General features: G+C 39.1%; 1 protein-coding gene across 1 annotated transcript in view; it reads right to left on the bottom strand.

The window, feature by feature from the left end:
* Window positions 1–17,737, bottom strand: part of LOC114572855 (disks large-associated protein 2) — an 81,309-nt gene that overhangs the window by 38,823 nt on the left and 24,749 nt on the right. The window contains exons 2-3 of the mRNA XM_028604637.1: window positions 9,236–10,392; window positions 1,508–1,725 (exon numbers count right to left, since the gene is read on the bottom strand). Coding sequence (XP_028460438.1) covers window positions 1,508–1,725; window positions 9,236–10,392 — 1,375 coding nt within the window. The remainder of the gene's footprint in view (window positions 1–1,507; window positions 1,726–9,235; window positions 10,393–17,737) is intronic.

Raw genomic sequence — 17,737 nt, 5'->3', positions numbered from 1 at the left:
AATCTCTCAGGGACAGCAGAGCAGAATCGGCAAACAACAGTTTTACTTGGACAGCATGCTGACAAAGTGAGTCATTGTTAGATGTTCAGATTTATAGAAACAAAAAGGCTGTGAGGCTGTGAATACAAATTTCAAGTAGGTTGTAAGAGAAATACTGTATGTGTTGAAGGCAAGGTCTAGAATTTGTACAAACCTATTTGAATGCTCTCCCTTTGAACCTATCTTTTTACCAAAGTTTATCGTTTCAGCGACACAACAGCGTGTAGTTAGGAGTTGAAGTGCAAATCAGTTGTGCATGAAACTTTCGTTTATTTCTCTCAAACTCGTATTCCAGTCATTCCCCGAATATTTGGAAGTGTGTGGAGTAGTTTGCATACAATGCTGAAAGAAAGGTCTTATATGCATTACTGACATGCACTATTGATGCTCACTAGTCTGGATCAACGGAAGTACATTTCCAGGATAATTGCCTAACATCTAGCATGTGGCTCATGCGCTGAGAGGTTTGGGGACGCATTGGCGGGGATTGCTATGGACGAAGTACACATGGCGATATACTGTTAAAAGCATATTATGTTTAACCATGTATCCAGCTAATTTAAATAGCTCACTTTACTGTATTGTGTAAACAGTTAACTTAATTTAATATTTGATGTGGCGCTTTCTTTTGCGGGGTGCAAATGTTCCACCAAAACAAGATCTTTCCCGAGACCATTTTGCAGAGCCACCGTTGCTGCGTCCGGAGATTAGTACCACCCAAGACCATTGTGATTGGTTTAAAGAAATTCAAACAACCCAAAGAATGTTTTCTCCTGTCCTAGAATGTATGCATGGTTGAGCTAGCCCTTATTCCACAGTGCTGTGGAAATAGGTTTGGCAATGCAAGACTAGTTGCTCACTGATCAAGGGCTCGGAAAATATGGATGTAGCACTAGTGATGTTACTAATAAGTTTTTCGACTGCATTAAAGCTTGCCAAAGCCAGCACCTGCGCCAATGCCCTGCATGTCAGGTCTGCCACCAAAGTGTGTGTTTGTGTGCATGGGTAAATGTACAACACATTAACATAACTTTACCCTTTCCATTTGTACTGACCTCATAGTACAGTCTATGTGCCATTTACCACTATCTTTGTCAGACACTGGAGCCAACAGTCCAACTCCTTACTCCTTAGACTCACTCAAGACACACACTGCATCAAAACTTAAGCCCTTGCATGTTATAATTAATAATTCCAACAAAAAGCTGTTGATTTTGTTGACCCTAAAGCAACCACCAATTTTTTTGCTATTCCTATTTATATAAGTGTATTTTAAAGTGACAGTTTCATAAGTTAAATTTCTAAAAAGTTAAGAAAATGCAATCCTTTTGCATCCTTTTACCTTATTTTCAGCATATCCTCTGATCATCATCCAATCATTTAATGGTTTCATGAAAAAGAAGTGGAACAAATTGAAATCAACACAAAGCGTTGGCATGGACATATTAAGCGAGGCAGCCAGGCCTACCTTTGGGAGTCTATATGGGGTCTCTGCATGGCTGATTTGAGGACCAGAGCATCAGACGGAATGGCCTTCTGTGGGGAGGTCTTAGGGCTGGTGTCAGAGTCACCACTTTCATCATCCACCTCTCCCATAGCTTTGACATAGCTACTGCTGCGCATCCGCCGACATGGGATCTCCTCATCCTTCTCGCCTGGGTATCCAACCCACTCATCCTGGGGCACCTGTGGGAGATAACACACATGTATTGAATACTATAAACACATTTATACACATACACTTGTTAATCCATAATGGAGTACAGACAAGTAACAGTAGGTTGTCCTGCTCAGAGACCAAATTTAAGGCTTGTACAGGGAGCTACATCAGAGATATTAATTGCAAGTACAATAGGGCCCAATTAGCCAAACGAGTGTGAGAACAGTATCAGACAAGTAGTCGGATAAGCTCTGGCTGGTTTTTCCCTAAACAGAAAATTAAGCTGATTCACATCCCTGGTTTCAAGCTCCACCTCTATTTCATTCCCCCCTGAGCCTGGGCTCTCGAATTAAACAAGCTCAATGCTTAACCCTTCTCCCCCCTTGGGATTCAGATCCAGTGGGTTTCTTTAAGCCAAGTATCTATCCTATTCAAAATCATGAATAGGCATCATTCTTGTGAAAAGCATGAACTACTGTTGGTGAAATGGCTTAAACCAAAGCAATTATTGAACTTGACAACTCAAGGAGTAGCTGATGTCAACAAGAGCCACTACTTGTGTGTGCACCTCAAGTGTAAATAAAGCATCACAAAGTAATGTGATTTTATTTATATATATATATATATATATATATATATATATATATATATATATATATATATATATATATATATATATATATATATATATATTTAGTAATGCAGTATTGGTGGAAATTGTTGAATTTATTATTTTTTATAATTATTCAAAGCAATTGCACTTGGACTTTTCTTTTTTTACTTTCTAAAATTTTTAAAAATGATTTGTTTTAGTTTCTCTTTGTTTTATTTAAACAGGCACATTTTCCTTGTATATGACAGGAATAATGAAACTGAACTGAAATTCTGAAGTTGTTTGCCTATCGTTATTCTTGTCATTTCTGCACAAAGAAGCTGCTTCACTATGCTTTCTCCATGTGTTTCTCTTTATGGTGCTGAGACTTTCAGACGCAGTCTCTCTTTATGCTGTCTGAAATCATTACTAATTTGCTACATTGTACATTCGCATTCTGTAATTTTATTCAAGTGTCCAAATTCTGAATGTTCAATTAAAATGCAATGCATTCGGAAACAAATTTAAATCTCTTAAGTGGGAAAGAGGGTAAATCGCTGGTAAACATTTAACTTACAATGTGCAATGTTTTCATGTGACATTGAATCAGGCTTGCCCTGGTTCATTGAAGCTCCTTTATTTGCTATTCTCAACACATTTGTCAGTTATTTCCTCGGTAAAATCCTCTACTGCACTAAGAGTCGTGGGTTTTACACTTCCGACAGCAGCAACACTGGTTTGTCTGGAATAAACACAAAAACTGCGTAACCACTGTTTATAAGCCTGATGGTGGCTGGAAGTGTGCGTGGGAGTGTAAGTGAAAGCTCCATCCCATCTGTATTATTTCGACTAGTGGGTGATAATAACGAGGGGCACTGCATCCTGTGAGGGATAAGCAGGCAGGCTTATTTAGTATAAGTATATTATTGTGTGTTTTGTGTACATGTTAATTGTCAAGATGTGTGAAGACTAAAAGTAACACCAATACATTTACAGGTTTGTTTAAGTTAACTGCATTTACTTTAGTGGTCTGAAAAACAACCTCTTCTTTCTCTTTATTTATATGTTTAGACTCTACAAACACCTTACAGTTGGGGGATGCACTTAGATCCATCATTTAAAGGATTTGTAGCATTTGTCCAAGTCATATAACTTTAAATAAATTCTAATCACTATCACAATTTGCAGTTGTGGTATGTCAGCAATTCAACAACTATATAACTTTAATAATATCCACAACCTAGCTTTCCATTCATTAATTTTATTAGAGTCCATGTTTGTGGTTTAAAGGGAAATGTTTGTGAAGTACTGTGTGAGTTTCATCAGCACATTTCTAGAAGGAGTTCAAATTAGAGCTGTAATCGGGCCTTAAAAGTACGGCCCGAAAAGGCCCGAGCCCGACAGAGTTCGGCCCGAGCCCGACCCGTACATTTTGATTGACAGCTTTTTAAAAGCCCGAACCCATTTACAGCCTGACTGTAAAGGCCGTCTATCAGCATCATTAGAGTGTCGGACACACGCAGCACTCGGCGGAAAAGGGAGAGAAAGAAAAAAGAGACTGCGCCGCACGCACACAGCTCCTTTGTCTTTCGTAAAAAAAATGAGTCATTTACACATTTTTTAACATAATTTATTCATGAATAACGGAGGCTATAGGCCACTTGGAAGTTGGAACATAGAAATTAATTAAGTTCTCCAGAGACTATCCTCCGTTTCACCTTCTCAAGATCCATTTTCACGCTAATTGAAACGCATCACCTGACCGCTCATTTACCATGCAGCCCGAAGCGCAAGCCCGAGCCCGGCCCAAGCCCGTGAAAAATAATAGAAATTAAGCCCGAACCCGACGGAACCCACTACTTTACATCTGCAGGATCATCAAACCAGTTGAATGGGAAGGGTAAGACTACTTTTGAGAATATAACTTATATTGCAAATCAAAACATGAGCATACTTAATTCAAGGATTTGTAGAAAAAGATGAATAGAATATCCTGCACTCTTTTGACGGCGATGCAGTTTGTTTATTTTTATGCTTGTACAGCCAAGGCTGCCAGTCATACCCTTGAGGCTAGGGCTGTAACTTTTAAATCAGCACACTGTCATTAATGGCACAGCATCCAGCATCCCTGCTAATACAAAAAAAAAACATATGAGCTCTTAAATTAGCTTTGACTGACAACCAAAGGAGCACAACATATGTTTTGACATACAATACCTGAAAGCAACCAAAAATACAGAAATCATAAACATTCAAATACATACAGTATATAATCACAGCCTTGACATCATGTAGCATGAATAGCTTTTTTGTGTTCATATTCTAATAAGTGTAAAACAGTGACTGTTCTTAACATTACAGCATCATGATTAACATAGTGATTGTGTACTAATTATTGTACACTGTGGGGTGTTCTGCTACAAACATCTACACATAATAAAGTACTCATGTACTAAAAACCATTAGGTTTTAATTACATTTTGATGTGATAGAAATCAAGGTAGAATACAACTCACTCTTAAAAAGCATTTACCCTCAATATTTTAATGTACTCAATATACTGTTTACATTTTAGCTCACCTGATTTTTATTGAGATTGAACTGTGATTAATATTGACAAGTCAAATTATTCATGGGATCTGAATCATACGCACACACAATGAGATTTTGTGTTCCTGAAGATGGTGATTTACGATGGCAATGTGTCACACACTACATGCTCTGGCACAATATTGATCTAAGTACAACACTCTGTCAGTATGTAGTGCAGCTGTAGCAGTTGTCCCAGTGGACAGGGCTGCCTTAGCTCTTGGAATAACAGCCCTAGGCACAGGACTGTCGCTAATGCTCTGCCAGTTACTCACTTTTCTCAATCATATAGCTTAGCTGTTTCTCCGCCACAGTCGCTGAGCTGTTCTCACAGAAAGCAGAGTGGCTGATATGGCTTTTTTCCATCTAGAGGTAGAGGAATGCTTTCTCCTTCACATCTGTTCTCGCTATTGGTCTTGTCAGCCATCTCTTCCACTCTGTCTTTCCTTTAACATCCAAAATCCTCTTTGACTTGATGGTCCACTTCAGCAGGGCAGAAAGGTGAAAGACTAGACAGCATAAGGCACTTAACATTAAAATGATGAACATTTTTTTGTTCTATGGAAGGTGGCAAATGGGAAAATGTAGAGAGATGATAATAATAGCACCAATTGCTTTCCACCATCATTAATCTAGTATATTTTACTCAGATGTTTTCCCCAAATGTTTTTGTAGTTAAGATGAATAGGGTTCTGAAGCATTTAGACCATATGCGACTAGAACTCCTTTGAATTCAAAACAAATAAACTTTTGGGCAGCATGACTCACTGCCATGTTGCCAGTATACAACAGCAGAGTAGGGAAATTAATGATGATCATTCATTCATTCACATCATATTTGTGAGTCATCTGCTTAAAAAAAGATTGTACTTTCCAACCTTGCCTAACCTGGGAAGGTAACATGGTAATTGACTGACCTGCTTCTGTCTTCCTTTAAAGACCTATCAGTAAAACTATCACGCACACTAATCTGCTATGCATACATTTATCCTCTCCCACATGAATGGAATAAAATGCAGCAATTGTCTGGAAACTAAATTAATCAGGCTTAAAGACCGCAATAAAGTAAAAGAATCATTTTCCTCCTAATGCACGGGCATTGATCGTCTGGAGCTGTGGTTAACAAGGACGCCATCACTCATGGAGGCATCATGCTAGCTCATTAGCATTACCTTATATCTGTGCTTATTTGATGATACACCTGAAGGAACATGTTCAGCTGTGCCACTGAGGCAGCTATACAGGCAAGCTGCTTTACACCATCATTAGTTACCACTAAACACTGAGAATACTTTGTACAAAAATAACCTTGGGATAAAGCATCTTGTCACTTACCAGCACAAAAAAACACTGACCTTTAAGAACTGGCAGAACAATTTCTAGTTTGTAAGTGAATGAGTCTTGTAATTTCTTCCCACAGTATGCTGGTTAGTTGTTGGTTGTTGAAATGATAAGATATGTGATTTGTGACACTAAATGCAGTCTACTTAATTCTGTAAGTACGGTTCTGAAAGCTTAGTCACCTACTTATTGTAACTGGAAGTTAAACACCCTTTGAAATGAGTGCAGATTTCATTATTACAATAAAAGGAAAGCACTGTTCTGGCTACATTTCAGACAAGAAAGGGTGATAAGATATGATTGATTGAGGCTAGATGATTTATTGGATACTGCAGAAACTCTGTACCGTTTGCCTTTACTGCATACTTAATACCGTTTCTCACCTTCAAAACATGCTCCAGCATCTTGGGACCAGTCCAAACCATTTTTTATTTACATTTTACCCAGCTAAATCGTGTTAAAGTATTTCTTTTACACAGAAGACCCAGCCAAGTTAGCGATAAAATACATCTCATAATTAGTAAAAGTCAATCTTAGAATTTGAAAGAAAGCAAAACAGACGCAAAAATAGAAAAAAGATAGATAAAGGTTTCCTCAAGTTGGCTTCTTAGACTTTGTAAAATCAATAGGAAATTGTCACATTGTACAATATCTCTGCATTGAGCCTAGTTGAGAGCTTACAAGTTAGGATTTACAGCTGAAAATGTGTAATAGTCATTTTGTTTGACGTAAGCTTCACCGTACAACAGCGGTTGTTGGCTTCGGAGGCTAGCCTGAATACTTGACACTTGCTGAAACAAGATTATGTCAACAACTTTCCCAACGCAGACCTGTCCTCATCACAAGTGAACTCAGACCTAAAGGACCGAGAAACATCAAACAGATAAAATAGATAATATAGATAGATAGATAGATAATAAAACAGAGCGTTGACCACAACGCCTGTGCACAGATCTCCCCTCACGTATTCCACTGAATAGGCTCTCAGTGTGGACACACTCAGAATGTGCCCATGTAGCAGCTGTAGGGTCACTGCCTGCTGACACATAAGCTTGTCGAATGCCAGTGAGAGAGCCTCTGTATTGACAGAGTCTTTCTGTCCCCATGGCACACAAACAACTGCAGTTTGTGTGTCTGTGTGTAATTGTGCACTCCACATAGCATCAACGTGCATGCACTGGGCTAAGATTCAACCTCTCCTCCCTTTCCAAGCATTGACAGAAATGCATCATGCATTTATATGAGAGCATCATGATTCACTATCACTAGTAAAAGTAGGGCCCACAGTTAAAATTAGATTACAGTGCATGCATGTAACTCAGTTGTCATTTTTTCTGAAATTGGGTGCAAAAGCACAATTTTAGGTGATTGGGTGAGGATAGGCACAATCATAACAAAGCACAATGTGAAAAAAGGGCCAGAGCAGGATGAATGCAATGTTAGTAGAAGGCATACATCATCTTCAGGGGGAGTTGGGGCAAGCTTTAATAATGGCCAATCACTTCTGGCTCTTGTCATCCCAATTACAAGCAGTAGACTATTTCTTAGTGGGCTGAGAGGGGAGTCCATGCCAACTTCTCCTTATAGAAAAGTCTTCTTGGAAGTTGCAGAGTTCCAAAGCACAGATAACCCCTAAATGTGTTATTAAGGCCTGATGATGCCCCCTTTTTAGTTTAATTCACATTACAGAAGGCACAGAAATCCCTGTCACCATGTTGCCGTTATTTTTAGATGTTAAATCACCTTCATGTGAAGCTATTTGACATTTGAATTTAAGCTTATGCTGCACTGACCATGAATAACTCTGGATGAGAGCATTTTCTAAGGGCTGAATATTAAAAATTAAAAGATATTGAATCAAAGATAGCCATAACCTGAAGCACTTGGCTTTTGAATGTGTTTTTGAAGCCACTACCTGTGGCTAAACTAGTTGAAACTCTTAATGTGTCAGTGGGATAGTAAAGGCAGAGACCTGAAAAACTGTATTGCAGCAGTAGTTCATGTTACCGGTATTACACAGAGTTTGGCAATACACAATTATTACTTGACACAGCTGTGGTGCGTTTGCAGTGTAATCGGTAACAGCGTTATGAGCTCTGACTGAACAGTATATTTTTTTAAGACACCAAATCTGTGTGTTTTCTACATTGCAGTCTAGCTCAGTTAGCCTTTTATTCTCAGAGTCTTCCACTATGACATTGATTCACTCAATTGATCTCTACATCTTAATTGACAATAGCTCCCTGAGGTGATTACACAAAAGGGAATCCTGGTTAAACATATTGGCTTCTCACACTGGACACTGTAATTGCCCTCAGGAGAGTAACACAAATAAAGGTGGAATCCAAAAGACCTCCCTAGCAGGATTTCTAATCAATACATCAATCACTGCATTATACTCAAGAGGTCCTCTTTGGGGACAAATGGATATTGATCTCAATGATTGTTTGATATCTTTGGTGACGCTCAGGGCTTCTATGCATTTACTGCCCTTTCAACCTATTACTTTAGCTTTGAAATACTGTCTGAAGTAGTACCAAGTACCATTACTGTATGTTAAGGTTGCTTTGACAATTGAGTATATATAGTAAGTGGAATGTGTAAAATTAAAGCTCCAAAGTCCACCTTAATTTCTTATACTGCTTAAATTGCCATAAATTAAACCACTCATCGAGCATGAACTCTTAAGCTCAGTGACATCACAATTAATAGTAAGTATGATTGACAGGTGACAGTCACAAACAGGCGCTCCAAAATAATAGCAAACTTAATTCAATTACCAAAATTTAATTTGGAATATATAACCAGTGTTATATAGTGACATATACCAGCTGTAGAAGATAAACATTTATTTCAGTAGCTCCAAACAGAAGGCTACCATCCACATAAAGTATAACATAAAGAACCTTAATCCATCTTTTAATATATTCATGTTTTATTATTCTTTCTTCTGTCTTTTCTATTTTGTTTGATTTTTGTCCATTTAAAACATAAAGTAGTAAAGCACCACTTACCTGTAGGTAGTGACATGTCCGCGATGAAGGTTTGAGGTCGGAGTGCATCGAGTGCATCATGGGTTTCTCTAGATTAAGCGATGACTTCCTATAGGCCTCCTTGGCCTGGCTGACTGTCAGTGTCGACCAGGAGCTCCTCTTCATGAATTTGCCCTCGGGCGCCATGGCCATGCTCTCGCAGGCCGAGCACTTGACATCATTGTTACTCTTAGAGGTCTTGAGTGACAGGTCTCCAAAGTGGTGGCTGTGCATGGAATCTGGGTAGCAGTGGCTGACATGTTCCCCATGGTGCCGCGACATGACACTGGGTGTGCGGTAGGTGCTGTCACTATCCAGGTTGTCGTCGGAGCTCCACCAGCCACCAGAGCGGTGCTTGCGTTCTTTGCTCTTGCTCCTCTTGCTACCATGTTTGGTGGAGTGGTGACCATGATGGTGATAACCTCCGCCTCCCATCATATCACCTTTTGTGCCATTCATCTTGGATGATCCCTCCAGGGAGTGGGACTTGGTGAAGAGCTTCTGGACAGAATGAACAAGGTGTCTGATGCGGCCAGGACTCTCGCTGCGTTGCTCAGTGGTGGTGGAAGTGCGCTGGTACTGTAACGTGTGGAAGCCATCGCGGTGTAGTGGCACTTGTTTCTCAAACTGGTCTAGTAGGTTAGCAGGAAGGCGGTTGCTCTTGGTGCCGGCGAGATGGGAAGATGCGGCTGCCGCTGCCGCCGCAGCAGCAACAGCTGGGGAGGTGGCAGAGGCTGTGATGGCAGCGCAGTCGTCCCGTGTGGCTGGGTCACAATACTGTGAGCTATAGTGCATTCTGGGGAATGTGCTGCTGGAGATGTGTTCAGACACAGCAACTGGGGGCATCATGACAGGAGACATCATCATGCAGTCAGAGTGGATGGAGCTGCGCGGCGAGTAGCGGTGGTGGAAGTCCATGGGGCAGCTCTCTGTGGGGCTGAGCAGGTAGGACGAGTGGCGGGAGTCAGAGCCATGGTGAGCGTGGAGGTCATGAACGTGAGGGTCATAGTCCAAGCCATAGGGTAAAGGGATCTGGTGCTGGGAACGGCTGCCCGATAAGCCCTTCATGTTCCTGGCTGGAGGGAGGCGTCTGCCTTCATTGAACTTTCGAGACGGGGACCAAGGTGAAAATGTCTGGTCTGTTTCAGAGAAGGGGAAAGAAAGAAGAAAAGAAAGAAATAAGATACAAGCAAGTAGGAGAGAGACTTGCTCTGATTGCTCTATGTAAATATTTCATCCTCCCACTTTATGGTGTTTCCATTACAGTATGCACCAAGGGATCTACAGTATAATACGGGTGAACATTCTTGCAATAGAGAAACCATGTTTAGTGAGAAGTTGTTACAGTATTATAGTACACATGGAAGTATAATTATTTATAACTAAGAATGACAATTCTTAGTTACAGAGTGTTGAAGTGAATTTAAGTTGTTAATCTCGCTAATAAAGTCAGAAATGTGGATTAACCTGCAGTATAAAAGACACAAACATTTCAATAATCACTGTACAGCTTTAAATATAGTATGGAGGCAAAGATATGTTTGGCAAGAGATATATTTCTCTTTTACAGTAAGTCAGGTAGAAATACTTTCTCTTCTTCTACAGGAGGCTGGAAGAAATTTGCTTAACATCCTGTTTCAACCAGATATACAGAAGCAAGGCTGCATCAAAATGCTTTTTTATTGGTGTTTTGCTACCAGAAAAAAATTATTATTTCTGTCATAAGGTAAAAAAGACCAAGTGCAGGTTGCATAAAACTCTTTTCTAAATCTCAGTCATTGTGGAGCTGGGTGAATGTGCAAAAGCCTCATTTCCACTCCCACAGTTAGCCATAAATGGATGTATAAACGTCCTTAAACATCTGTTTGCATATTGATACTTGTGCCCGCTCCACCACTCATTAGACCTATCAGTGACAAGTAGGGCAAAGAAGCAGTGCAATTTCATCGATTCTGTTGTATCTGCTAGGTTCTCCAATGGCACCAGAACAGCTGTTTGCACGACCATTACACAGGGCTTTGGCTGTTTATAGCACCATACCACTAATTCATCGCATACCTGTCAACCATCATCGCGCAATATCTTATAATTATTAAACATCAGAAAAATTATAAATGATTAATTTGAAGAGCTCATATGGACACAGACTTTAAAATTAAAAATATCATTGACAACAGGGAAATATCGGCTTGAATGTAAATAAAAAATGTAAATGTATCACTCCTAGATGATTTAAAATGTGTTTTATAATTGTGCCTTTGACATTTTACAGAACGCTGTGTAGACTGCAAAAATAATAACAAAGTCAGATAAATTGGCAAACATTGGCAACAACCTCATCATTTTATTTGAATCTCTTGATAACCGTATGCCTGTTCTGTATGTAAGTATGCGTGAGGTGCACACATTCTTACCGCACATTCTTCATTTATAAATAGCAGTTTGTATATGGGAAATGGTGTACTCTGTACTGAATGTATTTCTTTTGTGCTTATGTACAGTATTGTTTATACATCTGTCCCTAGGTTCCTAAACCTATCCCACAGCATTTTTGTAAGCAGTTAGAAGCTGATTCTCTCAACAAATTGAACTAACTCATCTGGAATCTGTGATAAAAGTATTATTTCTCAAGCCCTGCAGTGGTGAACCAGTTATTATTAGCTGTATGCCTAATTATTTTGAGAAGAGCCATGCATTTCACTGGGCGGTGATCAGAAAGAGCAACACATTTTGTACTACATCAAAGAGACTTTAAGATTAGAGAGTTTAGTAGCTTTTATATGAGGGGTTAAAAAGTTCAGCCTAACCTCCTATATTCTTTTGCTCTGGAAGGTGCTTAATGATGAATACTCCTCAAGCTCCAATGAGTTTTTCTATATTACCTTCATGCAATGCTGGAACAATATGCACATAGTAAAATCATACAGTAATTTATGAGATCCAACATTTATTGTACTTGATGTTAAATGACAAAGGATAAAGAACATAAAATAAAAGACAAAATATATGTCAAATCTCTACATTAATATAAAGACAATTCCCTTTCATTCATTCCACTCACCATATTATGATAGCATCATTTCTGATTGTATTGCCTCTAAACATGGAGACTGTATAGTTCTATAGTATAGTTGTTAATCAGACTGTATAGTTCTGATTAATAATGTGGGCACTATAATCTGTGGTAAATGAACAACAGACCAGCACTTGTAGTTACAAAGCTTTGAGGACACATTGTCTGCATGCAACAAAGGAGTTTTATAATTAGGAACTGAGAGATACTGTGAGTCAATAAGATCAGTTCTGTGTGTCTGCAGCTGTTAATGACTGAGTAAGCTCTATCGATTTATCGTTCAAGCAAAATGTCCAAAATCTGTCTTTGGTTTTCATTTCCAGATTTATTGAAGTTAGCACTGCATATATTGTATTTGTGACATTAACCACACAAACCCGTCTCTTGGAAGTGGCTAAAAAATTGGGAGGTTTACAATTTGAAGAAAAAAGGTTTCTTCTAAATTACATGATACTGAAATTGTGTAGTGAAGTGAATTGTATAGTGAAGAATAATAATAAAATGCCCTTATCCAATAAGTGGTTAGCTACTTATTTAAATCCTATCTTGATGCCACAGTTTGTCCTGCAATCCCATTTGTTCATTATTCCTCAGCGCTGTTTATTATAAATTTACCAATGTCAAAGGCACCACCAATATTTATTATTATTCTCCATTTTTTCCCCGTCTCTGATTGACGCACAAATCTTGATCATTATTTTTGTTCTTCTGTGTCCTATGGAGATTCAAGAAAACAGACATCAGTTTTCAGCAAAATGTGTCAAAATGAGCAGCATTATTATATGCCATCCTGCTTAGCTTTCTGCATAACAATTACAGTCTACATCTTACCAGTATGTGTTAAGAGCTGTAAGGTAAACGGGGAGACAAAGTGCCTTGAGTGTCTGTCATTCCCCTGTAATTAATTACTTTAAGTTCTCTGCAGCAGGAAACCCCAGTCTGGAACAGTGCACATCGTCTTACATAACATTTGGGATCTCTGATCTCACACACCATTTCAAAGGAGCCAGAAATAAAATGCACAGTTGTCATGACAACCACTGCTGAAAACCTAGGAACTGTAATAGGATTTTCAAGGTTGTTTAGGGTGGATCCCAGTCTTAAAAAAGGAGAGAGAAAAGACACATACAGTATGTAATGTGATACAGACACTTGAGCTTGGTTTGTCATATGGGCTGCTGTGTTTGGTGCACCATTACAAATTGTGCTGCATTAGAATTTAAATGAATGATGAATTTAAGCACAAGCTTGCATACGCACAACCCCCCCAGATCTAATTGCACATTTAATTTATCACTATAAATGTATTCTACTATGGATTTCAGAATTAAAATGTCTCTCACCCACAGATACCCAGACTTACATTACCTGCCTTTAAAATGAATACAAGTTGGGAAACACTTTACTAACCCTTAAAATCCTCCCTCAGTGGGATTTGTTGTCCTGCAGGTTTTTACAACATCCCTGAGTAGATGTAATTATTGTTTAAATTTGATTTATGTCCTTGCCTTGCTTCAAGGTTTGGTTTAACTACAGTAGAATACATTGAAACCCACTATTATTCATTAGAGGGTATAATCAGCCACCTATGTGGTTCATTTTCACATTTGATTTCTGTCTTTAATATTAGCCGAAGTTGTACATTTTTGGGTCAATATTAAAACAATGTGTGTGACTATAGGAAGCAAGAGATGTAGTGTTGTAGAGTTTAATTGCAATACTCACTGTACAGTGAATATAGTACCATCCTTCTGTGTTCCTCTCTTAATCTCATTTCGACCATCATAGCTCTTTGTTGTCTCTCTAGGTCACCTCTCACTATCTCTCAAATTCAATGCATTACAATAGATGACATCGACGGTTGCTGAGGCAACAAAATGTGTCAAATTAAAGCTAACAATAGCAATGAATGCACACAGAGATAGTGTGTGTGTGTGTGTGTGTGTGTGTGTGTGTACATGCATACACATGCCATGCTCTGTTATCTACAGTGTAATGTAATCCAAAGATGTACTTCCAAACACACGTGTCAGTATGATTGTGGAAACATACAATATAGGCTGCATTCACCAGATCAGCTGAGCATCCATCAACATATTGTTTAAAGTTCAAATGCAGTTTTGCCTATACAGTGATGAAGGAACCCAGTACAAAATGGACTACCAAACATTTTATGTATAGCATTTTGCATTATCTGGATGAATTAAGCTGTAATTCACATTTCAGTAAGACATTAAAGACATCAGCTTTAAATCTGGTTTTCCAGTTAGAGGAAGGTCTTAATATTTAATACCTGTCTGAGAGCCATTACTTTTTCTCTAAAGACAATATGTTTTTTCTACCTCTAAATGTAATCGTTCAGGCGGTTCTACTGTAGATGCTACTGGGTTACAACTTGAAATTGTTTGTTGAAACGACTCTTTGCAGTCTTCTACTGCAGTTTCATCTGAATGCTGTGGCCTGCTTATCTATCTCCACTAGTCTTATAAATAGCCAGGGTTCAAAATTAGCACTATCCACCAGCCAAATATTGGTAAATTTGCTTCACTCACCAGCCAAAAAAACAATGGTAATCTATTGAGTGACTGGTAAAATTTGAATGTTCATTAGACATTTGGTGGGTGGACGAAAAAGTAAATTTTTATCTCTGCAAAAAGCCAATAGGTGCATCAGAATCTTTTTCACACCATTCTCTCTTTTAGCTTGCACTATATTGTAAAGACGCTCCCGTTACGGGAAACAGACAAATTCAGCAATCATTTACCGCTACATTGCAACATGAATATTGTGAAATAATGAAGTAGAAGACACAAAACATTTGCTCCCACTGAGTGGTGTCTGTATCCCTGTCATCCTCATCTGCATTTTCCCTCTACAATCACCCCAGCATTCTGATTACATAAACTCTCTTGAGGTGGTTTGATTACCCCATAATCAGCTGTTTAGAGACTAATCTTTCAACCCAGATTGGTCTCTTTAGCTATCAACCAATTCATTTCGAGTAGAGTTAATTTGACATAAATCATTTTCCAGAGAGAGACAGAAGGAAGCAAATAAACTTCCCAGAAGGTGCTAAAATGTTTTCAGTTGATGAAACAATCATTAAGCAGATGTAGATTATGGCAGCAGTGTAATTATCTACGATCACTTTAGCATTACCCCTCCTGAAGAACACAGATATATCCAGCTACTCCGGGGTTACTGTTGCTAAAATGTAACTTTATATCTTATCTTTAGTATCACATATATGGTGGTATTATTACAATTAAAGCATTGATTTTGTGTCAACTTTGTGTCATGAACCCAATTTTGAAATAACAAAAAAATGTAAAACATTGGGGTTTCTTTCACCAACAATAAAGAAAATATGGGTTTTGGTTGCATATGTGTACTATTGTTATGGCAAGTTTGTCTCAGTGTGTTCTCACACGGTCAATGAAAAGGGCAGCCTGTGAAGCTAAATATAGTAGAAGATGAACACATCCAAAGTACTTTTGGTGCTTATTAAGAAACTCAAACTAAAGACACAAACCAGATAAAAGATCCATACACTGTTCTATTAGCTCCCAATAAATGCAGAGCAACATTTCGAGATCTTCAGGCTTTGTCCAGGCTTGGCAAATTGATTGATGTCTTTTACCTGAGAACATTCTGGCAACATTTTTGTATAACTTTATCCTCTGGGAGCTATTTCAGCCATGAGGTGAATGTGAATGAGCCTGAGTTGAGCTGTCAACTCTCTGTAGTTTTATGTCTCTGCGTTGTAGAACAAAAATGTTCACCTTTGTGTTAAAACTCAATATTCATGTAAGCCCCTCTTTAAAACTCCATTTAGTAGCCTGTGGCAGACAACCCGGCAGAGCAGGAGGTCTGTGACACCTGCCATCAATCCATAGTGAGGATGTGAGGGTGGTGCATTCAAGCTACAAGAGTTCATATCATATAACAACTTGATCCAGTATGACAACACAAACACACACTGACTGTCTGCCCGAAGAGGCTTGTGTCATCCAATATTTGCAACAGACTGCTCTGCAACTTCTACAGATAGTGCCCAGTGCACTGTTCTCTGTGTGCGGGGGAGGTGATATCAATGCAGGGGGTGCCGGCAGGCTCAACAAATAACTAGCTGTGTCACAGGGCTGAGTCTGGATGCCCTGCAGGCAGGGTAGAGGGGAGGATGTGTTCCTCAGCTCTATCTTGGACAATACCGCCTACTCTCCCTAGCTGATGTAACTGTGGAGCACCTTTAGCCTCCAGCTCATCCGCCTGAGGTGAACCATGGAGTGTTTTAAGTGCTTATTTGAACAGACTTCCATGTGGCCACACAGTTCTTACTTCTGATTCTACAATAGCACCCGTTTCAGCAGAGATGGGAAGTAACAAAGTACAAATACTTTGTTACTCTACTCAAGTAGATTTTTCAGATATTTTTACTTTACTATTTATTTTTGTGCCGACTTTTTACTTTTACTCCTTACATTTTTAACACAAGAATATTGGTACTTTCTACTCCTTACATTTTACAAAATTGGCTCGTTACTTTAGTTTCAAATAATTTCAGTGGAGTTACCATTATCATGCTAACCCTGCTAACTGCTAGCTAACGTTACCGGGAGGACCAGGCAAGCAGCCCATGGCTGTTTACAACGTGTAGTTCAGCGGCTGCAGCCGACAACGGTGAGTTATTTTAAGCCACGAGAGGGAGGCTGTAAATCGTAAAGAGAGGACTGTGAGTTTGCAGTGTGTTTAGCAATTGTTGCCGTAATTCTAAGCCAATGAAGTGTGTTCCGTTGGCAAGGTAGTGGTATTTTTAGCGTTTCGTATTGTAATTCTAAGCCGAGGAAGTGTGCCTGATTGGCGTGTGGAGAGGACGGTGAGGTTGTTACCGAAAAAGTGTGTCTGTCAGTTGGTTACAGAGCTCCGCGCGAGCACGGGCTTTTATGACTGTCAATATAGCCAGCATCTACCGTTAGCTACTCCGCTGTGCTGTGGAGTAATGTCTGGCTATGTAAGAAAAGCGTCTAGCAACATTGTTGTGAATGCTGCGGTCTCAGCCTGGCAACCTCCGTGAACTTCGAGTCTGAGCAGGAGGGGGCGGGGGAGACGACTCTCCAGTATTTTGAATTGGTAGTGCAGTAACTATTTTAACCGCTAGCTGCCAGTATTACATACAATATTACATATTGCACCTTTAAAAACAAATTCAGTAACTTGATTTAGTGTAACATTGCTGTAGTAATGATAACGTTCCTCAAGGCCGTTAAAGTTAACGTTACTTGGTCTTTATTTTGGGCTAATGTTAATGTTAATGTCTCAAACCTCTCAGACGTAAGTTAGAGGACTAATGTTTGAATCACAATTGAATTCATATCTTGCTACTCAGTCAGAAGCGTATTAACCTGGAGTCC

The sequence above is a fragment of the Perca flavescens genome, chromosome 18 (genome assembly GCF_004354835.1).
Source record: "Perca flavescens isolate YP-PL-M2 chromosome 18, PFLA_1.0, whole genome shotgun sequence".
NCBI lineage: Eukaryota > Metazoa > Chordata > Actinopteri > Perciformes > Percidae > Perca > Perca flavescens.
The sequence above is the reverse complement of the archived record's forward strand: the minus strand, read 5'-3'. Positions and strand labels throughout refer to the sequence as shown.